Consider the following 24,104-nt stretch of genomic DNA (forward strand, 5'->3'; position numbering starts at 1 on the left):
TACCTGCCCCAGTGCACCGCCAGATTCTGCCCAATGGACAGGAGCAGGTTGGTGGGTCCATGTTCCCACATGCACTGTTGAGCCCAGGCTTCAGATGACCTCTCTAGCTCATCGTCCCAGGTCTGCAGAAAGGAAAAAGAAATATCTGCATTGTATCCTTGTTGTATTTTACTTATTATTGTTACTGATCTGCCATCAGAGAATGGAAATGTTCATGTTTACATCCAGAGGCACAAAAGCTTGCCCTGGCCTATTCTTTACTCATGCTGCTAGAGGGTCTGTTACAATGTATAGACAAGTATAGACTGGTCTTCAAAAAAATACCATTGCTGATAGGTTTAACTTTTAAAGGATCATCTAGACTGGTAAACTGTGACAACCTCCTTAACTCAAATCAGCAAGACAATGTCAGGATGGGATAACAACCTTTTGATGTAAACAATGAACGTTATTAAATATAGACACTAAGCTAAGATTTAATAAATGGCGAGAAATTAAAAATACAAGTACAATGGTGCCTTGGATTACAAACATAATTTGTTCCGGGGCTGTGCTTGTAATCCAAATCCACTCTTAAACCAAAGCAAATTTTCCCATAAGAAATCACTGATATGCAGACAATTGGTTCCACACCCCAAATATAATGATTTATTATTCTGAATAACATGTAAAACAATTGAAACAAACATTCAGAAACAGCAGAATATGTGATATTATAAGTTACTGTACAGTAATGGAGAGGGTGGTAAACACAAGGACTGACAGAGACTGCAGGGAGTATGAGGGAATGAGATGGGCAGATGTGGGCACAGTATAGCAGCACTCTCTGTCCAGGGAGGGAGGGGTTACAGCTATGAAGAGATTACCTCCACAGTCCTGTCCCCTGATGTATGCCCCAGCCTGAAGTGGATCTGCTATGATTTGGAAGGTGAGGGACACTTCCTGGGTCAGATGACAGAACTGTAGACCCCGCTATGCAGACCATGCCCCTCCCCCACTCGCGCTCCCACCCAGTACAGGGAGCTCTTAAACCAAAGCAATGCTCTTCAACCAAGTCACAATTTTGAAAAACTGTGAGCTCTTAAACCAAAACGCTCTTAAACCAAAATACTCTTAAACCAAGGTACCACTGTATGTTAAAAAGTTACAAAACTTTCTATATTTCTCCTAACTATAGCCATTAGTTATAGAGTAAACCAGATGTTCCCACTTGGTCCAGGGTCAGGGGACATGACCCAGAAAATCTACACCTCAGACTTCGGAGGCTGCACCGTACATGTGACCTGAAGATTGGGATTAGCTTCAGTCACCTGCAGAGCCAATTTATGTTCCTTGATCTCAGTTTATGGAGAGATTTTCATTCCCCCATCCCCCCTTCTGGACGCTTCTTGACTTAATTAACATTAACCATAATGGACAATCTGTGCTGGAATCCTGCTCATTTATTAAAATGTATCCAAAAGGCAGGTACATGAGGGTTACCATCCAATAATTAAAATCATAAGACTGTCGAGTCACCACCTGATCAGAGACTTAAGTCTGTGTTTACACAATACTTTTTTTTTTTCCCTAGCAGTTTTCTCATGTTTTTTTCATTTAAAAATACCACCCAAACACCACATGCCTTGACCTTTATAGTTTTGCTATGTGGTTACTGCCAGCATGGCTTTTTTAATATAAATCATGCTTTTATGTTTCCGTATCCATGTAATAATGTGTTAGCCTAGAGGTAAAATGTGCAGTGGGTGACAGTCCCATACTCCTCTAGGCTGGCACAGTGACAAGGGGGCTGCACAAATGATGGTGCTAATGATGTTCCCCTGGGACCCCCCCCCCCCCCCCCCCAATGGATTGTCTGAACTGATGGTATTTTTTGATGCCTGTGATGGTCAAGTGCAAAAATGAGAGTGGTAAACTTTAGCCCCTATTACACTTGCTGCTGGCACTATTACAAGTGTCAGCAGCAAGCAGGTAAGTGCAGGGGGGGCCGCGGGAAGCTGCAGGGGGGGGGGGAGAAGAGTTGTGTTGGCCTGCCCAGGTGATCGCTAAATCTTCCGGACAGCCCATAGAAGATACCGGCAGTCCGCTGCTGCCACCCTTATTCCACGGAGCAACGGCAGCAGATTGTTGCTCTCTAGACGTTTGTCTTTCAACATGTTGAAAGACAACGTCAGACAACCATCAGCTGACATCGTTCATGTCGGCTGATCGTTGTCTTCTATTACACCAGACGACTATCATCCGAATATGGACGATAATCGTTTCGTGCAATAGGGCCTTTAGACACACAATTCTTTTCTGGAAACAACAGATTTCTCCACAAGAGGCACAATCCTTAAACAGGTTGAAGGGCAGGCATAAGGATAAAGCAGGGTAGCCTACAATATTGGAGTTTCTGGGTACCTTGAGCTGGTCCACTATATTCTTGCACTTGTTAGTGTCACTAGTCTCTTGACTTCCTCCCTGGAGCAGGCAGTAACTGGATCCTGACAGAGCCCTGAGGTGGCACCTCATCATCATATCTATCAGTCTCCAGGTAATATTTCTCGTATTAATGGGGTGCAGATCTGTAGACTCATCACCACTCTCCATAGTTGCACTAGACTCTGCAATAAACTCCCTCTCCTTAGAAGGGCCACTCTTAATTCACTGAATTTCTTTACCATCAGTAGAGAGGTTGGAGCAGAGCAATCTCCTCCCTGCCTTCAAAAAGATCCCTAGCTTGGTGTATGTTAATGCTTCTCTGCTCTGACCCATACTTGGTACAATGCAGTATCAATATGAACAGTTTTAAAACATATATAAACCATAACTATGAAACAGCACAACATGGATCCCAGTGGGACACTGCAATTATACCGGTCACCATCTTCTTTACTGTTACAGCGGCAAATGGCAACAATGAGAATATATACCTGAAGCATTCAGAGCTCATTGTGGAGCTTGGGCTTCTAGGAGAAACATAGTGCTCCTGTCTCATATCCAGTGTTTTAAGGAACATACTGGGAGTTCTTTCTACATCCTTAGTGGACACATCCTCATCTTCCATTGGAAGCCACATCAAAAAGAAGAGAATACATGAGTTTTTCCCCCCTGCACCTTAAGAGAAGAGTTCTTAACAGTTCATTTCCACTTCCACTTTTCTTCCACTTCTGGATCAATCAGAATTATTCAGGATTATTATACATTTCTGACCCCTGGATCAGTCTCCATTTAGCCATCTATGTAACTTGCTGGATATGACAAAGTCCAATGGGACCAGTAATAATTCCTTTATTTATATAGCACTAAGTGCAGCACATTACTAATCGGTCACTGTTCCATTAGGGCTTACAATCTAAATTCTCGTGGAATGAATCTAAAGCACCCAGAGGAAACCCCTACAAACCTGGGGAGAACGTCCTCCTTGCAGATGTTGATCTAGGTGGGATGTGAACCCCGGACCCCAGCACTGCAAGGCAACAGTGCTAACCACTGAAACACCATGCTGAGTTCCAGTCATTTCATTTAGCAGCTTAAAGTCCTCCAGGGCTCCAGACAGGTCATAGCTAGGCCATATGATGAGAGGATGTCTGCTGTTCACTCACTTGTACTAAAGTTATGGCTGGAAGTGTTGGAATGTACAGATTTTCTGTGCAATTAATAAACCAAAAGGTGTGTCAATAGTCTTCCTGTGAATGACTAGCAATGGCAAAAAGTGATCTTTATATCATCTAAACCTATATTGTGGGATGACCACTTAGAATGTAGAATGTTCACTAGAGAGCAGCAGTGTCATTACTGAGAATGCAGCCAATCCATTCACTAGAGAGTAGTGGTGACATCACTGAGAATGCAGCCTATTCATTCATTAGAGTGCAGCAGTGACATCACCAAAAATACAGCCTATCTATTCACTAGAGAGCTGCAGTCACATTACTGAGAATGCAGCCTATCCATTCACTAGAAAGCAGTAGTGACATCACTGAGAATGCAGCCTATCCATTCACTAGAAAGTAGTGGTGACATCACTGAGAATGCAGCCTATTCATTCATTAGAGAGCAGCAGTGACATCACCAAAAATACAGCATATCTATTCACTAGAGAACGACAATGTTATCACAGAGAAAGCAGTCTATCCACCGAGCAGTAGAGAGCAACTGTGACATTGCTGTGAATGCAGCCTATACATTCACTGAAGACCAGCAGTACTATCACTGAGAAGGCAGCCTATACATTCACTAGAGAGCAGTACTGACATCACAGAGATGTATTTGATCCCTTATATTTTATCCATCAAATGACATTACCGGTAAATCCTTTTGCACACATCACCCCATATCTGTTATTTTGAGATATACATTTTTCTTTGTGAAGGGGGGCTGCATTAAAAGTCCCTTTTAGTTCCATAAAGTAAGTACACAGTAGTTCACTGATGCTCCCTGGTGCTCAGTAAACTTTACCCTTTCCCGTCAAAGGAGGAACGTCTCTATGGATGACATGGCCTCATTTTCCATACAGTAACTCTATAGCTCCAGCATATAGATTTTTTTTTTTAATTTGGTTTTGGCTTCGATCCACTGACTTTGAGCCTGGAAAATCTACAGGATAACAGAAGCTCGGAAGCCGCACGGTTGTGTCTGAGTGCAGAGGCTTTGGTATATTTCATGGCAGCAGCAGCATATCCTGTACACAGCTGCTTCCCCACATCTTCTGCCAAAAGTCTCCACTACAAATGAAACACTATTCCGAACGTTCAGCTACAATAAGAGATAATCCAGCTCTCAGCTTCTGGACGGACGCTCCCATTCTCTCGGGGATGAGGCAAGAGATTTTTTTTTTCTACACTTAAATGGAGAATTTTATAGAGAAAAGTTCAATGTCATTAGGAAATTTCCATCATTAGACAAGTCATTATATCAGATTAGTGGGGGTCTAATAGCAGAGACCCCTCCTGATTTCACTCTCCACTAAAATAACTAGAGTGCCTGGGACTCCTGTTCATTGCTTTAAAGTTTAAAGTTTTCACAGAATACACAATGAATGACCAAATGAGTGAGATTGTAGCCACATTTTGCCATGTTTGATGAGACTCCACCTGTATATGACACGGTTAAGGCTTGGTATGGAGGCATTAGTGGCTGTTGTCCTTAAAGGGGTTATCCAGTGTTAGAAAAACATGGCCACTTTCTTCCAGAGACAACACAAATCTTGTCTTCAGTTCAGGGGTGGTGTGCAGTTAAGGTTCATTCACTTCAATGGTGCCATGTTTTTGTAGCACTGGAAAACCCCTTTAACTTCTGGAGAAAACTGTGTTAAGCTAATTCATGACAACATGAAGACCATTTGTTCTCATGCAACCTAGATGGCTTCCACCCAGGAGCTCAACCAGACCACCTAACAGACCAGAGTTGGACCACCTATTATCAATGCATTAAAATATCTATAGGACCAGATAACCTTGCAGACAATCAGATGAATACAACATAAAATTAGATTACCCTGCAGTTAACCAAGCATTCAGTGCATTCATAGTAGTAGATCTCCCAGCAGCCACTTCCATCATTAGAAAATGTTCATAGGACTAGATCACTCTGCAGCCAATCACATGACAACACCAAGCATGGCAGTAGATCACGCCTGCACTGTGGAGCTCCCCTATTTGAGGTCAGTTCCTAAATGAAGGTTTTATAGAGATCTGTATAGGGCAGGGGGCTACCTCAGCCAATCACCATCCATAGTAATGACATTTTGTTTGTACAGCGCTGCCATTACTGTAGGATGTATTTTCCATATGTGACGCTGGTGTGGGATCTAATGATGCAGTGCATGGCACAGGACTCCTCTACCTGCCACTTCTCCTAAAATGCTCCTTCTCATGAAGTCACTTCAGGTCACCTCGGACCATGAAGTGAGGTCCTGAGGCTGTAATTTTCATGGCAAACATTCCGGCTGCGTCTGCCAGCTCTTCCCTGTACTTTTCCACAGCCCTAGAATAAGGCTCTTTCTTGCCCGTCTGCCTCTGTGGGCAGAGAAGTTACCTCCAATAAACTGACTCTGGCTTCAGATGTTTTTCACCTAATCTATTCTTGTAGCCATAATAACCCTTTCACTGCCAAAGCAACTGTGCGCTGCTGGAGAGTAACAGGACCATCAGCGCTGGGCCAGGTATCCACTGCCACCCTGCATCGTGTTAATTCACATTCCACAGAAAACCCCATTGATAGACACCATATACTAACATGTATATTCTTTAGTTCTGCTCATGCCTGTCATATTGTTTAGGGACTAGACAGCAGGTTTTAGTTTTCTGCTAGAATATTACTCTATGTGTCTCCTATTCTCACTGGCACTGGGAGCGGAGAGACACTAATGATGGAGGATTTCTGGGTAAGGGCAATAGTGGTGCGACACACTGTATTTTACTTAGTAATATATCCAGTAGGTGTAACTGCTTTGTACTGATCTATGGTAGTGAAGGAGGATGAGGAATAAACAATGGTGGATTCTAAGTGCAGGATAATCTTATAATGTTAAAGGGGTTATCGAGTGCTACAAAAACATGGCCACTTTCTTTCGGAGACAACATGACTCTTGTCTCCAGTTCAGGTGTGGTTTGCATTTAAAGGAGTTATCCAGCGCTACAAAAACATGGCCACTTTCCCCCTACTGTTGTCTCCAGTTTGGGTGGGGTTTTGAAACTCAGTTCCATTGAAGTTCCATTCCACCTGAACTGGAGACAACAGTAGGGGGAAAATTGGCCATGTTTTTGTAGCGCTGGATAACCCCTTTAAGCTCCATTCACTTCAATAGAACTGAGCAGCAAAACCCCGCCCAAGCTGGAGACAAGAGTGGGGCTGTCTCTGGAAGAAAGTGGCCATGTTTTTGTAGCGCTGGATAACCCCTTTAATGTTTCTTACCTGATAACACCAGAATGAGGTGAGGGCACTAAGGCTATACCCCGAAGTTGGGTCTATAATCCACATGACTTGCATAACGCATTAATAGGGATAAAAATAAAATGTAAATCTACCATGTAACGGTGACCACAACATTGGCACACTCCTTTCCTGAAATACTTTGTACTGCTTGGTGGACCCAGCTCCTCCCATTGTGTATGTCTCATTCTGTTAACCCTCTACAAGACCAATCCACTAATTTCCTGAATTTTGGGGGAGATTTATAAAACCTTGTACAGAGGAGCAGTTGCCCATAGCAACCAATCAGAATCCAGCTTTAATTTTTAAAATGGCTTCTGAAAAAATGAAAGCTGGAACCTGATTGGTTGCTATAGTTTCATATATACTCTATGCTGTGGGGAGGAACCTACACTTTGGCTTCACTTTTTTTGGAAATGCTAATTTAGATCAGTTATTGATTAAATATATGACCTATTAATACAGGTCACATTTCATCATAATAAGGAGAATTTCCAGAATCTATATGTAGATCCCTTATGTACAGCCCTCAGCATAATGCAGGTCTGCATTGGTCTCCATAGGATTCATATTTTTTTCCTAGACATAAAACTCTTTCATTCTTATAAAATCCTGGAGAATCTGGAGAACAGAGAATTCAGTGGAGGCAAATGTGAAGCACTGTTCGACAGGTTCTGGTTATACACAGGCAAACGCTGTGCCTCAGCCTTCATATCCAACGCCAACCAAAATACTGGGCTGTGCCTTGTTCTGCCTGTGAGTTCTCACTCCATTCTCAGCTCTGTGACCAAAATAGATTCTGTGAGGCCTAAAAGACAAGAGGCTCTGAGCAGAACCAGAGAAGAGACAGACACTAACCCACCCTTCTACAGTCAGACATCTTAAATGTGACCCTTCATGTCATGGAATACAGTCGTCAAAACTAGGTTAACAACCAACATGGCCGCATGCACAGGGGTCGTCATCCTGTTTTCATGCATTTCTAAGTAGCTGCCACCCTAACTTTTTTGAGGAAGTATAGGTGTATCACTATGGGACTTCACAGCATTGCCATTCATAGATCTGGGAAAGCTGAGTGGTCACAGTATCAGTGGTCACAGAATCAGTGGTCACAGAAGTTGTCACTAGAGATGAGCGAACCTCGAGCATGCTCGAGTCGATCTGAACCCGAACTTTCGGCATTTGATTAGCGGTGGCTGCTGAAGTTGGATAAAGCCCTAAGGCTATGTGGAAAACATGGATATAGTCATATCCATGTTTTCCAGACAACCTTAGAGCTTTATCCAAGTTCAGCAGCCACCGCTAATCAAATGCCGATCGTTCGGGTTCAGATCGACTCGAGCATGCTCGAGGTTCGCTCATCTTTAGTTGTCACCCATCTTTCCCAGAAACAGATATAAAAGAGTTAGACAAAATTTTAAAAGGACAGACTTACCATGTACTCCATGTTGGAAGCTGATGGGTGGACTTGACCTCGAAGCTTGTTGTGTAGTTGCAGGATTTCCTCCTTATCTGACCTGGATATGGCTCTTCGGTTTCTGGAGTGGGGGGCACTGTCCTTGTATTTGCTCAATAGATTCTCCAGAAAGGTGTTATTAGCCAGGAACATGCAGTGACACTGGTCCACCAGGAAGAGGGCACCGAGCGACAAAACCCACAGACTCATGATGTTATAATGCTGATAGGGAATTTACATGCAGGAGGTGCTGGGAAAGGAGAGGTCTAAGATAAAAAAAAATATAGAAGAAGCAATGTTAGAGGCAAAAAACATTATTTCCCCAATATGGACTTTAAGTGGGATGAACAGCGTCCCTATCATCTGCAAAAACTTTTACAAGTTCTAGAGACATGTCAGAAGTTTTATACAGTAAGGGTCTGGGTACTCTCAACCCCCTACCCCCAGCCTGTAGAATGAATCAGAAGAAGCATGTGGCTAAGTGCTTCACTCTCCAGCTTACTGCCTTTCCTGACTCCCTGCTGAAGGTGGGCTCTATTGTAAGCCTATGGAGACTATCTCCTGCAGCGAGCCAGTGAGCTGGGGAGTGAAGTGCTTAGCCATTCACTTATGGTTCATTCTAGAGTCAAAAGCTCTAGGGATAAGTCAACAGTCTTTTCAAATCACAATACTTGTCCTTTAACATAATAGTGTACATCATGTTATCATGCATGGGGTGGTGTGACCATTTCCTGTAAATAACAGCATTGGTCCAAAGAAATAAAGCCAGCCCTGGGTCACCATTAAAACGAAATAAGGTCACAGTGGAAACGGAGGTTTGGTTAAATTGCAATGTTTCGGCAAATTGCATTGAAACGTTGATAAAGGCAATTTGCCAAAACAACACATCTGTGTTTGTGGACCTCAATAAATTTGCATGCTGCTGAATTTGACTGGACCTCTGTTTCCGCTGTGACCTTATTGCATGAGACCTGCTCTGAGGTTGTGAAGAGGTGAATCCGCATCCAGAAAGTCACTAGAAAGCTGGTGGACTGAAGGAGATGAATGTGTAAGATACAGAGAGAAGATGCCATAATAAGGCCCAGTGTATGGGTACGTTCACATGTTGCAGATTTTCTGCAACTGATCTGCACCTGATTCGATACTTTGATTTGTTTTGGTGCAGAAACCCTGCACATTTTCTACAAAGGATGTGAAGCATATGAATACACCCAATGCAAGCGTTGTGACCAGTATATCCAGAGAGATCAGGAGGCCTAACAGACGGGGGCTGAAGGAACAAGTGATAAGTCTATAGATGCTGAATAGAAAACCCGAGTCTATAATAAACCTTCCTTCTTTAAAGGGAGACAAGTGGCACACGTGGTACCAAGTGGTCAGAGCAACCAAAGTTGCGTTATGAAGTAAAAAAAATACTGGTGGCTGCAATAAAGACAAGATCATTGTGTTACATAAGCTGCATTATTACGCGGGAGGATTTCCCAGCAAGGCTTTGACTAGAACTGTGTAGCCCTATAATAGTTAGAGCTCTCTAGTGGCATACATGTTTCTATGTTGGCAGCTGCAGGTGATCCGAAGGAAATTTCTGCTAAAGGTAGCAGCCTTGTCAGGACTCATGGAGAAGCTTGGCAAAGTGGCTGGTGCAATACTGCGAGGAATACATACTGTTTAGGCAGCAGCCATACATTGTGTTGGACACAGACTACACCGAAAACTCATATGGGGAACCCCAAATAATCAAAACAAATATAAATTCAGACCTTAATTATTAAAATGCTAATTTTATTAAGTCAATCACAGAAAAAACAACACTAAAAACAAGACCTGGGGAGGTGGTAGACCAAGTTGCTGGGACAAGTTATTTAAAGTGCCGATGCATCCATATACATATATTTTAAACTACATGTTATAATTCATGAATTCAATGAATTATAACATGTAGTTTACAATATATGTATATGGATGCACCGGCACTTTAAATAACTTGTCCCAGCAACTTGGTCTCCCACCTCCCCAGGTCTTGTTTTTAGTGTTGTTTTTTCTGTGATTGACTTAATAAAATTTGCATTTTGATAATTAAGGTCTGAATTTATATTTTTTTTTATTATTTGGGGTTCCCCATATGAGTTTTCGGTGTAGTCTGATTTAGGTTTGACATGTGGGGACAAGTGATATGGTCCTTCACATCGTTTTTTTGGTCCTAGTTTTATAGGTGTTTTCATATTGTGTTGGACACAACCTGATCTTCTGGGAAATCATGGTCTGCTTGGCTTCTGGTACAGACAACTGAGAAAATTGAGTCAAAGATAGTGTTCTGTGACTTTCAAGAGTATTATTCTACCTAGTGAGCGTGTATCCCCAGTATCCCCTCCCTCCAACACGACAACTGTGTGCAGAGACAATCCCAGGTGATACTCCATCCAGTGTGACATCCAGTTATATCACCTTCCACTAGAGACATCAAAACATACTCATTTTTACTGCGAGCCTCAGAGGGGACAGAGATCACTGTGAGTGGTGACTATTTATGGACACCGTGACAGAATGCGTTGGTGCTATATAAAGAAATAAAATAATCAGACCATACAGGACTTGCACACAATAATACTAACATATCAGTGACCAAGCTCAGCCATTGGATGCCTGGTATACGGGTGAGTGCACAGTAAGGTTCGCTTCCATCCACGTGTTCTGTGAGGGGTGCTCTGGTGGTCTCCGGCAGGAGCAGCAGCCGGCTCTTGTCCTTACTCCTTCAGTGCTGCACATTTGGCTTTATAAATATGTAAACTGCGATTTTCCCATAAGACTGAAACCGGAAATGTTCAAGGGGGAAAAGTGGAACATTCCACAAGCGTCAAACGACTTAACCCCCTGTGGAACACATCACTGTCTTAAGACAATCAGATACTAGATAGACTTAGACACAGCAGCTTAGCAGACAGTATCACATATGATAGGCTTAGATACAAAAGTTATCAGACAGTATCACATGATACACTTAGATACAGTAACTCCTCAACAAGGTATCACACATGACAGACTTAGCTACAGCAGCTCAACATTCAGAATCACACAACAGATAATGCAGCTCAATAGACAATATTAGGACGTTACGCATGTAGCACACATGATATGCTTAGATACCAGAGTTAGTATCACATATGACAGGCACAGATAGTCTCAGGCTCAGCTCTTAGCTTTTACTTAGACGCATCAGATCTTATACTCCAGTTACCTCCAAAGCTGCAAATACAGCTCTACTTAGTGCTGCACCTGAACTACAACTCTCAGCATACCGTCCCTATCAGCAGATCTGCTTACATAGCAGTACATGTCTCTGACCTCTACAGAGGAGGTTGGAGGTTCAGCTGGAGCAGAGGCCTCATGGAATAGTCTAAGTCATACAGTGAATCACATTAACCATAATAAATGCCAGAGCCAAATCCTCTTCTTCCATCTCTATCCATCCCCCATGACTCTATCCCAGACCCCTAACCACAGCAGAGACAAGCATTAATCACCAAGGGAGGGGGTGCAGGGGGGTCTGTCCATGATATTATGCTGGGATATTACCCGCTGCAACCAGTGATTACTTACATGTCCCAAATGGTGAAAAATGTGATTTATAATTACGGATAACATTGTTATTGTTTATCCGTCAGCCAGTGACTCAAAACATGACAGAAGCAAATTATATTCCATTATTCTGGCAATTGTCACAGATCCCCACATTAGGGATTAGAAATTTTGCCCTTAATCATCCTATACCAGGTGCCTTCAGAGCGCCATCTACAGATGGGAATTCATACTACACTACACTATTCAATATAGCCTCCATTACCTGAGATTTACTTAAACCCCTAAAATCCCAGTAACACCTGGATCCTGGTGATATATCATGCAGTGAACTGTTGCTATCATATTCACAATAATTCAGTGAAACAGAAAAACAGCAAACATGTCACAAGTCACACAATGAAGCGCCCCCACACCTATATGTTACTATTTCTTATTGTATAGGTATAATCTTCTAGTACCCCCAGTATAATAAGAGAGAATACTATCTAATGTATTGCACTTAAAACAAGAGACCACTATTCCATGTATAAGCAGAGAATATGTAAAAGCTAGAGGGATCTACCTGCGCTCACCTCTGGATCCCAGCATTCATGTTGTAGGGTAGGGGGTTTCTTCCAGTGTTCATCCCTGTACCACAGCTGTCATGTTATATACTGAGGACAGGGGGTCCTACCTGTGCTCACATCTGGATCCCAGCTGTCATGTAATATACTGAGGATCTACAGTCATACCTGTGCTCCACACTGTTTCTGGCAATTCTATTTTATACAGTATATGGGAGCTCTACCTGTGCTCACATATGGATCCCAGCTGTCATATAATATACTGAGGATCTACAGTCATACCTGTGCTGCTCACTGTTTCTGGCAGTTCTATTTTGTACAGTATATGGGAGCTCTACCTGTTCTCACCTCTGGATACCAGCTGTCATGTAATATACTGAGGATCTACAGTCATACCTGTGCTGCTCACTGTTTCTGGCAGTTCTATTTTGTACAGTATATGGGAGCCCTAACTGTTCTCACCTCTGGATACCAGCTGTCATTCTATATGCAGAAGAGAAGTCCAACCTGGACTTAGTTCTGGACCCCAGTTATATACAGTGGGGAGGAGGGTCCCTTACCTGTGTTTAGCTCTAAGCTCAAACAATCATGTTAAATAATATACAATTGGGGGCTACCTATAGTATATGGGAGTCCTACCTGGCCTCACCTCTGGATTTCAGCAGTCATAATATATACTGAAGAAGGGGACTGTGCACTATAAATCATGTATATCATGTTTAACCTATACTAACCTCCTGGCTTTAGCAGTCATACAGAAGATATGGGATATTTGTGCTCAGCTCTGAGCTCCAGCAGTCATGCTATATACAGAGGATGGAGGGTCCTACCTGTGCTCAGCTGTGGAGCCCTGCAGTCATGGTATATACAGAGGATGGAGGGTCCTACCTGTGCTCAGCTCTGGGCTCCAGCAGTCATGTTATATACAGAGGATGGAGGGTCCTACCTGTGCTCAGCTCTGGAGCCCTGCAGTCATGTTATATACAGAGGATGGAGGGTCCTACCTGTGCTCAGCTCTGGGCTCCATCAGTCATGCTATATACAGAGGATGGAGGGTCCTACCTGTGCTCAGCTCTGGGCTCCAGCAGTCATGCTATATACAGAGGATGGAGGGTCCTACCTGTGCTCAGCTCTGGGCTCCAGCAGTCGTGTTATATACAGAGGATGGAGGGTCCTACCTGTGCTCAGCTCTGGGCTCCAGCAGTCATGCTATATACAGAGGATGGAGGGTCCTACCTGTACTCAGCTCTGGGCTCCAGCAGTCATGTTATATACAGAGGATGGAGGGTCCTACCTGTGCTCAGCTCTGGAGCCCTGCAGTCATGTTATATACAGAGGATGGAGGGTCCTACCTGTGCTCAGCTCTGGGCTCCAGCAGTCATGCTATATACAGAGGATGGAGGGTCCTACCTGTGCTCAGCTCTGGGCTCCAGCAGTCGTGTTATATACAGAGGATGGAGGGTCCTACCTGTGCTCAGCTCTGGGCTCCAGCAGTCATGCTATATACAGAGGATGGAGGGTCCTACCTGTACTCAGCTCTGGGCTCCAGCAGTCATGTTATATACAGAGAATGGAGGGTCCTACCTGTGCTCAGCTGTGGAGCCCTGCAGTCATGCTATATACAGAGGATGGAGGGTCCTACCTGTGCTCAGCTCTGGAGCCCTGCAGTCATGGTATATACAGAGGATGGAGGGTCCTACCTGTGCTCAGCTCTGGGCTCCAGCAGTCATGCTATATACAGAGGATGGAGGGTCCTACCTGTGCTCAGCTCTGGGCTCCAGCAGTCATGCTATATCCAGAGGATGGAGGGTCCTACCTGTGCTCAGCTCTGGAGCCCTGCAGTCATGGTATATACAGAGGATGGAGGGTCCTACCTGTGCTCAGCTCTGGAGCCCTGCAGTCATGGTATATACAGAGGATGGAGGGTCCTACCTGTGCTCAGCTCTGGAGCCCTGCAGTCATGGTATATACAGAGGATGGAGGGTCCTACCTGTGCTCAGCTCTGGGCTCCAGCAGTACAAGCTCCAAAGTTCTCACTTGCTTTCTCAGCACTGACTTCAGGGCTCAGGACTCTCTCCTATTTATACTTGTGGGGACGTTTGATCATATCCTGGAAGTCTATGTTCTTGGCAACATTTCCTTCACTGACGAAATGAAGAAATAGGTGTCATCAAGGATCTGCTTGTCCAGGCGATGAGATAGCAGCAGGTCCAAGGCTAGGTCACAGCAGTAGTAGTAGCAGCAGCAGCAGCAGCCTGGGAGTGCAGGGGAGAACTCCAGCACTCAGCTCCTATAGGTCAGTGGATGAGGGACACTACAACCCTCCCACCAGTACATCTGCTCCTGCTGCAAGGAATCTCCAGGGCTTCAGGCTTTCTAAACAATCCAAGGAGCTGAGGAGACAGGAGCTTAGATAGTCTGCAACACCTGAAGACACAGCTCAGAGGTAGTAACTGCCACCTGCACCTCCACAATTCACACCTAGTATATAGCCAGGGGCGAAACTAGAAATGGCTGGGCCCCACAGCAAACTTTTGATTGGGGCCCCCCCCCCCTCCTCGACCAACCACTATGCCATCAACACACCCAGCTCTACACAGGTTCTATACACCATATAAATTACACTGCAGTTATATTAAGTGACTCACAGGGGACGCCTTCTCTCATTAGAGTTGTTTCCTTTTCATTTTCTTCTCCATCTGTCCTGGGCCATTATAAGAACTCCGAGCCACGAATCCACAGAATCTGCCAGACAGACAAATTAGGCTCTGTGTAGACAGCTTATAGATTGCCCCTAGTTCAGTCCTCCATATAGATGGCCCCATGTGCATCTACTATAGTAGAGATCCCGCTCTGTGTAATCCATTTATAGTAGATGACACCCTCTGTGCATCACCTATATCAGAGGTAGGGAATCTCTGCTCTCCAGCTTCTGCAAAACTACAACTCCCATCATGTATGGACAGTCAAAAATAAAGCTGTAGTTTTGCAATAGCTGGAGAGCCAAGGTTCCCTATCCCTGCCCTACAGTATATGGTCCCCTCTGTGTAGTCCTCTTAGATGACCCCTCTGTGTCAACCCCCCCAGTGTAGTTCCCCTTATAGATGCCCCCTAGTCCCCTTCATAAATGGCCCCTCTGTGTAGTTCCCCTTTTAGATGGCCCACATTCCCCATAAAAGTAGCCCCCAGTGTTGTCCATCCCCGTCCCGCATATAGGTAGCCCCCAGTGTTGTCCATCCCCGTCCCGCATATAGGTAGCCCCCAGTGTTGTCCATCCCCCATATAGGTAGCCCCCAGTGTTGTGCATTCCCATCCCCCATATAGCCCCCAGTATTGTGCATCCCCCCATATAGCCCCCAGTATTGCGCATCCCCCATATAGCCCCCAGTATTGTGCATCCCCCATGTAGCCCCCAGTGTTGTCCATCCTTAGCCCCCAGTGTTGTCTATCCTTAGCCCCCAGTATTGTGCATCCCCTTCCCCACATAGCCCCCAGTATTGTGCATCCCCTTCCCCACATAGCCCCCAGTATTGTGCATCCCCTTCCCCACATAGCCCCCAGTATTGTGCATCCCCTTCCCCACATAGCCCCCAGTATTGTGCATCCCCTTCCCCACATAGCCCCCAGTATTGTGCATCCCCTTCCCCACATAGCCCCCAGTGTTGTGCATCCCCTTCCCCACATAGCCCGCAGTGTTGTGCATCCCCTTCCCCACATAGCCCGCAGTGTTGTGCATCCCCTTCCCCACATAGCCCGCAGTGTTGTGCATCCCCTTCTCCACATAGCCCGCAGTGTTGCCCCTCTGATAAAAAAAACAAACACATAACTCACCTAACCCCACGCTCCCCCGTCGGTCGCCGGTCTCCTCTTCTCTCTGCCTCCGCCCGATGAGCAGCCCTCTGGTGAAGTCCCGGCAGCGTCATCGCTGAGCGCTCAGTGTGCGCCGCGGCGGCTGGGACTTCCGGTTTGTGTTCTTAGTACCGGAAGTCCCAGCCGCGGCGGCGCACACTGAGTGCTCAGCGATGACGCTGCCAGGACTTCACCAAAGAGCTGCTCATTGGGTGGGACACTCTTGTGATCGCAAGCAGAATGCTTGCTTGCGGTCACAAGAATGATTGACAGGGCGGGAAGCCTATGGCTTCTCGCGCTGTCAGTCAGAACACTGAACACCCGGGAGGCCCGCTCGGCCGCCGGGTGTTGCAAGCGGTCATCTTTGGGGGGCCAAGGCCACGGGCCCCCTGATGTTAGGGGCCCCGTAGCAGCCGCTACGGCTGCTACGGCGGTAGTTCCGCCCCTGTATATAGCACTATAGCATGAATGTGTATAGCCACCTGCTCTTTCCTAAACGAGGTCATGGCTCCAGAGTGCAGCATGAAATCAAGTCATTTTTATGAGGATTAATTTTACTGTGAATCCACATTACAATAGGGAACACTGAGCAATCTAAGTAACTTGGAGCAGGGCATAGCAACCAGGGCCAGACTAGCAGGGGCAAGGATTCCAAAAACTGCAAAGAGGATACCAAGAAGTCTCTGGCAATGCATCTACTAAGGCAGGGGTGTCAAACTCAAATAGACAGTGGGCCAAAATTAAAAACTTGGACAAAGTCGCAGGCCAACCTTGATATTTCCTTGATATTTCCTTGATATTCATTGAAGCACATAAGCAGCATATCTGGAACCTTCAGAGCGGCGTGCAGTGTTCCTGACACTGACAGTGTTGTGCATCAACAAGCACTTTACACTAAGATAAATGATATGGTAAATCCCTATAATAGTGTCCCACAAAGTTGCCCCCACAATGCTGCCCCATATAGTAGTCATCCCCCCCACAATAATGTTCCATATAGTAGCCATCCCCCCATGATAGTGCCCCATGTAGTAGCCAGCCCCTAATAATGTCCTATGTAGCAGCCAGCCTGTGCTCTGAACACCGCTGATACCTCTGCTGGGGACAGGGGCACAGTTGGTCCTCTTGCTGCCTGTGCAGAAGGGCCATGGTGATAGCTGCTGCTCCTAGCCTGGTCTCCGGTGTGCACAATAGCCAGAGCCAAACAAAGCCTGTAAGGGCCCTCAAGCAGTGCTGCCTGCACTTTTTCTATCGATTGATTTTATAAATTGGTTTCCTAGGCGGGCCAAAAATAATGGGGTATAGAGAAATTGTCCTGGAGGTTAAAGTGACTGTACCACCAGACCCAGGCTGAAGCACTGGAGGCGGGCCGACCCACCCTTAGTGGGAGAAAAAACTTCACCCCTCTATGATAGGTTTCCATTGATTCTAATGGAGTCACGTCATGGAGGGGCTGGGGTTTCTTTCTACTGGGGGTGGGTCGGCCCGCCTCCAGTGCTTCAGCCTGGGCCTAGTGGTACAGTCACTTTAAGGGCCTTTTACAAGGGTCGATTAAGGTGTCAGCAATCAGTTGTCACAGCACAGGAAGGAACACTTTTCAGGGTGTGTGTTGGTACTGGAAAAGAGCTAGCTAACACTCAGGCCCCTTCACAAGGGCTGCAGTGGTACCACAACATCTCTAGCTCCTGCATCTAACACCTGCCATCACACTCTATTTGATGATTGTGCTGGCCACTGTATACGACCAATCCATTGCTGTGGTATGTGATGACATCCTTCTACAAATGATGAGGTCCCTCACCTCTGTTTATTATAACATTATAATGAAGTCATCGGTCACTTTTTTTTTTTTTTTGCATTTTTTTTCTCGGCTTAGCTTCTAAGAGCCTTATCACTTATTATTCCACTTACAGGGCTGGTTGGGGTGTCACTTTTTACACCACAATCTCTAATTTTTGTTAGTATCATATTTGTGTAAATGGGAATTTTTGATTGTTTTTTAGAGATGTGACAAAAAATTGCAATTCTTCAATTTCTTATTTTTGTTCACAGTACATCAACACTATCATTATATTTTACTACATCGGACAGTTACGCACGCCACAATACTGTATATAATGTTTATTTTTATGTTTTATTTGTAACATAGTAAAAGAGGGTGATTTAAACTTTTATTGCAGGAGGGGCTTTGTCATATTTGTAAAAACGTATTTATTTTTTACACTTTTTAAAGGGTACCTATAATTTGGACTGAGCGGCAGTATACACTGCAAAAATCCTGCCGGCAGGCTGTCTGTTCAGGCGTACACAGGAGACGGATTTCTTCTGGCTCTGCCTCTATTGCCATACACTTACAATGCTGGCAAATGCTGCGCCGGATAAAATCCGTCAACTACGGAGGATTTTTGCTGCCTATCCTGCCACCTGCTCCAAATGAGAGGTACTCTTTGAGATAGGGGAGTGGCTGCCTCTACTTAGTCGTGGACTCAACCCATCCCACCCAGGAGGATATTATTTTTGCTAGTTTTAGTTGGACCCTGCATGCCCAGAGCATAGGCTTAGGCCACATTCACATGTTTGTGGAATGCCTGTAACAGACTCCCCCCATGCCCGGGCAGCATCTCTGATAAGATGCTGGGAGCGAGGAACTGTACAGATATGTGCATATCTGTGCAGTTCCCCCAGCATCCCAGCATGAGGCAATCTTATCATGGTGGGATGTTTACATTCCATTTGCTATACTATTTGGTATACCAAGAGCCTCATTATTTTTATAGAGATTTTTTGGCAGTTGGGGGGGGGCTGCTTTTAGTGATTTTCATATCTGTATTGGGTCTGTATCTTGCTATTAGCAGCGAGCTGGTGCACCTTTTTTGTGTTTTTGCAATTTCGGCCATAGCAACGTGCTCCTGCTTAGTGTGAATGGTGTTTTAGGAGAGCTGACCAAATTTGTCTTTTAACCCAGCAGAAGCACAGGTGAATGTTTAGACCCAGACAAGACTGATGTATGTGGAAGGGGTAATGTCTATTTTCTGTTTACTCCCAAATCGTGCAGGTTGAAAATCATTGTTATGACGTGTCCTCCCCAGTCCTTGCTAGGGCGGATATCCCCAGAGTTCAGGCAATGCAGCTGGACACTCTGATGGAATTTTTTTTAGTTCAGTTCTTAACTACTAAATGGTTTAAGTATTAAAGTCCAAATCCTTTTAAGTAAGAACCACTCTCTTACTACCTGAAACAAAAAAAACAACACAATATGAAAAACTTAAAGGGAATCTGTCAGCACCCAGGCCCTACCTAAGGTGCCGACAGTGTGCTGTAGCTGGCAGTCCCCTTGTGAGCATGTTGCCTTTTGATAATTTGTCCATGGATTGGATTATGCACAATCTCAGGTCTCCTAGTGTGATGAAGAGTCAAAGAAGAGTTGTGCCTCAGCGTTTGTGCCTTACTCTGGCCACCTCACCACTCCTCCCTCCCCTTCATGAATATCAATGGTGCCTGGCCGCCTGCTTGCTTAGCCATCAGCCAGTACCTGCCAATAGGCACAAACGCTGAGCCACAACTCTTCTTAGACTCCTTCATTACAATAGCAGACCTGAGATGGGCATAATCCACTCCACGGACAAATCACTAAAAGGTACCATGCTCACAAGGGGACTGCTAGCTACAGCACACAGTCAGCAACTCAGATAGGGCCCGGGTGCTGACAGATTCCCTTTAACACAGGTCAACACATTTCCACTGACACACTACCTGTTCTACTGACAAGGCACCACTCTTACCTACTCTACAGAAAAAAGGGATGTGATGTGGGAATGTGGTTTTACATGGTGTTATTAACCATATTTAGTACTGTGCAGTACTTATCACATTTTACCCCATTTATATGCAGTGTTCCAGGGATGGACAATATAACTATTACAACTCAAAATTACCACAGACTCAACCCTCAGCATACAGACCCTAAAATCAGTACAGTCTCTAAAATAAATGCAAACCCAAGGAGGAAGGGGGGGAATCTCTGCGAATTGTTACTCATCCCATTGGGGAACACTTGTCATCCTCTCCCCTGCCTGAAATGGCTGAGAATAGTTATCAAATTTAGGGTTGGTAGGAGGTCACTTATGATTTCTAAGTGTTCCAGTTAATTCTATATACCTAGGAACCCCCCTACCACATGTCTCAGCATCCTTTGCTGTATATTAGGGGCAGTTATTGTTCCCTAAATACCAGTTATTTCGGTAACCCTGTGTGTGACTCATGGAGAGTGACGTTACCGCTGACCACCACAAAATTGCACAATCTCGTCATCTGCCCTGATGTTTCAGCTTTGTGAAAAATGGACACTACAAGAATCAAGGCATCTCTGCAGTTCCCATATCACATCCTCAAATACTGGTAAGACACCAAAACCGGGGAAGATGGTCTCTTTCAGATTAATGAGCAGTCTCTTTGCTATGGGTTACTATTGCACATCTGTTCTGCACTTTTTAATAAAACTCCTCCCACTGCATGATCACAATAACAACCTATGACTCTATGAGCTTATATCACACCTAGGGTATAGTTATACTGTAAGTGGTGAAGTGGCATCATGGAAAGACTCTAGTATTATAAAAAGTGCATAAAACGTGGGCACCTGCAATAAATTTTGCAATTGGACCCAGAAGCTTCAAGTCACATCCCTGGTCTTAATGCCAAGACTTTATACTAAACTTAGGCCTGGTTGCATCTATAGATTACACTGGACACTAAACCTTTAAAGGTTCCCAGATTGATAGGGGATTGGAGACTGTTCATGTTCTGCCTGCCATGTTGGATGATGTGCAGTGATCTCTTCCATCTGGATCTGCGGTCACAACATTTTTGGACCTCAGCATTGGCCTCTTCATGACAATCTCATTACAGTTCTGGTGAAGTCTGCAACATTGTGCAGAGATGAAAGTCAAAGTGGATCATCAGAGAGACCGCACATCAATCTTCTTTCACAGGGCTGTGTACCATAAATGGAGGAGAGGAATACTTCTGATCATTGAAAAGAGGCAAGATATTCTTCAGATCTTTAAGATGATGAGACTAATGACTACAGTAATGGAGACAGTCCACATTCCTCTTCCATCTGCTAAAAATACCAGGAGAAACTCATCAGCAGGATGTTACAGTAATAATCATGCTATATGCTGGGAGTAGTAGTGCCATTCTGGACAGCCTTATTAATATTCAATTCAGAATAGGATAATGTCTATTGCAGTCATGACTACAAAGGAACATTCCCAGGGTATCCTCAGAAAAGTTGACACGTTAAAGTACAGTGGTACCTTGGTTTAAGAGTAACTTGGATTAAAAGCGTTTTGCAAGAGCTTGGTTAAGGAGCATTGCTTTGGTTTAAGAACTCCCTGTACTGGACGGGAGGGGCATGGTCTGCATATCGGGGTCTACAGCACTGTACTCTTACCCAGGAAATCTCCCTCACCTTCCAAATCATAGCAGATCCACTTCAGGCTGGGGCTTACATCAGTGGACAGGACTGTGGAGGTAATCTCTTCATAACTGTAACCCCTCTCTGCCCAGACAGAGTGTGCTACTATACTGTGCCCACATCTGTCCTGCTCATTCCTTCATACTCCCTGCAGTCTCTGTCAGCCCTTGTGTTTCCCATCCTCTCCATTCCTGCTATAATGTGCCTGCACTTACACTCAGCTATACACACTGCTGCTATAATGTGCCTGCACTCGCACTCACCTACACACACTGCTGCTATGTGCCTGTACTTGCACTCAGCTATACACACTGCTGCTATAATGTGCCTGCACTCACACTCACCTACACACACTGATGCTATAATGTGCCTGCACTTACACTCAGCTATACACACTGCTGCTATAATGTGCCTGCACTTACACTCAGCTATACACACTGCTGCTATAATGTGCCTGCACTTACACTTAGCTATACACACTGCTGCTATAATGTGCCTGCACTCACACTCACCTACACACACTGCTGCTATGTGCCTGCACTTGCACTCAGCTATACACACTGCTGCTATAATGTGCCTGCACTTACACTCAGCTATACACACTGCTGCTATAATGTGCCTGCACTTACACTCAGCTATACACTGCTGCTATAATGTGCCTGCAGTCACGCTCAGCTGTACACACTGCTACTTTAATGTGCCTGCCCTTACACTCAGCCATTCAAACTGCTGTATAGAGAAGCTTCTGTCACTGTCCTCCTGCACAGCTCTGTAATCTCACTTCCTGATTGGTCCATGCTGAACACACACCCCTTCCCAATTGCTGTCATGTGACCACAAAGACCTGTGACAGCAGCCCTGCTTTTCTATTCTTGCCTGTTGTAGTACGCTACTTCATTATGGGGATCTGCATATCCATCCTGTATCTAAACTGCTACTCTATTTCCAGGTTTATGCACTTACTATACATTATACACCACATGCTGGTTGCTATACTGTACAGTAACCTATAACATCACAATCAGCCGTTTCTCATTATTTGTTTCATGTGTTCTTCATGTTATTCAGAATAAAAACTCATTTTTTGGGAGATGGAACCAATTGTATGAATATCAGTGATTTCTTATGGGAAAATTTGCTTTTGTTTAAGAGTGGATTTGAATTACAAGCACGGTCCCCGAACAAATTACGCTCATAAGCCAAGACACCACTGTATATCTCATAAACATACTTTACAGTCTATCTACGCCATTCATAACAGGATTAAAAAGAACTGGACAGTCCACATAACCACTACAGAATAAAGCTTGTGGTCCCTACTTACCTAGGTAAAATATTCTTTAGTTATTATTGCAACAGCCCATTTTGTGAGTGCATTATAAACAGCTTACATACAGTCTCCTGCTGCTTTTTTTTTTACTGCAACTGCAGTTGTGGGGGTCAGTATTAACATTCATTTGCTATGGTAACCTGTACCACAACTGTGTCGCCCAAAGGTGGATGCAGCCCTAATGCTGCCTGGAAAACAGAAACGATAGGCTGTATCCATGTTTTCCAGGCCTCCCAACTTCTTTGGATGAAGCAGAGCATGCTCGAGTTGTACACATCTCTATACTGTGCCTTACAGCTCACTCTACAAGTTAGACGACTTGCTGACCAAAACAGCTTAAACTCTACAGAAGTCTCTACTGACCATAGCAGCTTACATTTTAACAGGGGAGAGAACACATCTGACCACAGGGGCTTACACTCTACAGAATACAGGATTCTACTGCTCATAGCAGCTTACAATCTACTGAGAATAATGCTGATTGATCATAAGAGCTTATTATTGGCCTCTAGTGCTTGATAAGTGCCCTTGTCTTCCTGTGTATGAGTCCTATATGGAGCTGTTTGCAATTATACAAACTTTATTAGGACAACATGCAGTAAATATTCTGGTTAACACTTTTACTATAGAGCAGTAAATGCCCAGAAACGGGCCCTTCCCATCTGCAGTGTATTCCTCCTCAGTCACCTCTATAATCAGATGCAGATCTCTCTGTAGCATCCAGGAGAATGAGAACACTCAGCTTGTCCAAAACAGACAGATCACTGAGTGATACGGCACTGTCCCCTTACACAGGAGTGCAAGCTCCAGTGCGTTACAGCAACCCTATGCCAAGCAACCTTCTCCACATTGTAGGGATGTGTTCCCAATTAACTAGATTAATGTTCCCTGGATTGAGACCAGTCCACAGGAAAATAAAATTGCAACATT

The 24,104-nt window shown here is 44.7% G+C and overlaps 1 protein-coding gene across 3 annotated transcripts in view; it reads right to left on the minus strand.

The window, feature by feature from the left end:
• Nucleotides 1-14,786, minus strand: part of CRISPLD2 (cysteine rich secretory protein LCCL domain containing 2) — a 28,170-nt gene extending 13,384 nt beyond the window's left edge. Inside the window, exons 1-3 of one of the 3 annotated variants that reach the window (XM_069966328.1) lie at nucleotides 14,507-14,786; nucleotides 8,354-8,640; nucleotides 4-122 (exon numbers count right to left, since the gene is read on the minus strand). In XM_069966328.1, the coding sequence (XP_069822429.1) occupies nucleotides 4-122; nucleotides 8,354-8,584 (350 nt within the window). In that variant the 5' untranslated portion in view covers nucleotides 8,585-8,640; nucleotides 14,507-14,786. Of the gene's footprint in view, nucleotides 1-3; nucleotides 123-8,353; nucleotides 8,641-10,986; nucleotides 11,215-13,404; nucleotides 13,445-14,506 lie in introns of those variants that run through there. The other 2 variants (XM_069966329.1, XM_069966330.1) reach the window with 2 other exon arrangements.
• Between the last annotated feature and the right edge of the window lie 9,318 nt (nucleotides 14,787-24,104).

This window comes from Dendropsophus ebraccatus, chromosome 4 (genome assembly GCF_027789765.1).
Source record: "Dendropsophus ebraccatus isolate aDenEbr1 chromosome 4, aDenEbr1.pat, whole genome shotgun sequence".
NCBI lineage: Eukaryota > Metazoa > Chordata > Amphibia > Anura > Hylidae > Dendropsophus > Dendropsophus ebraccatus.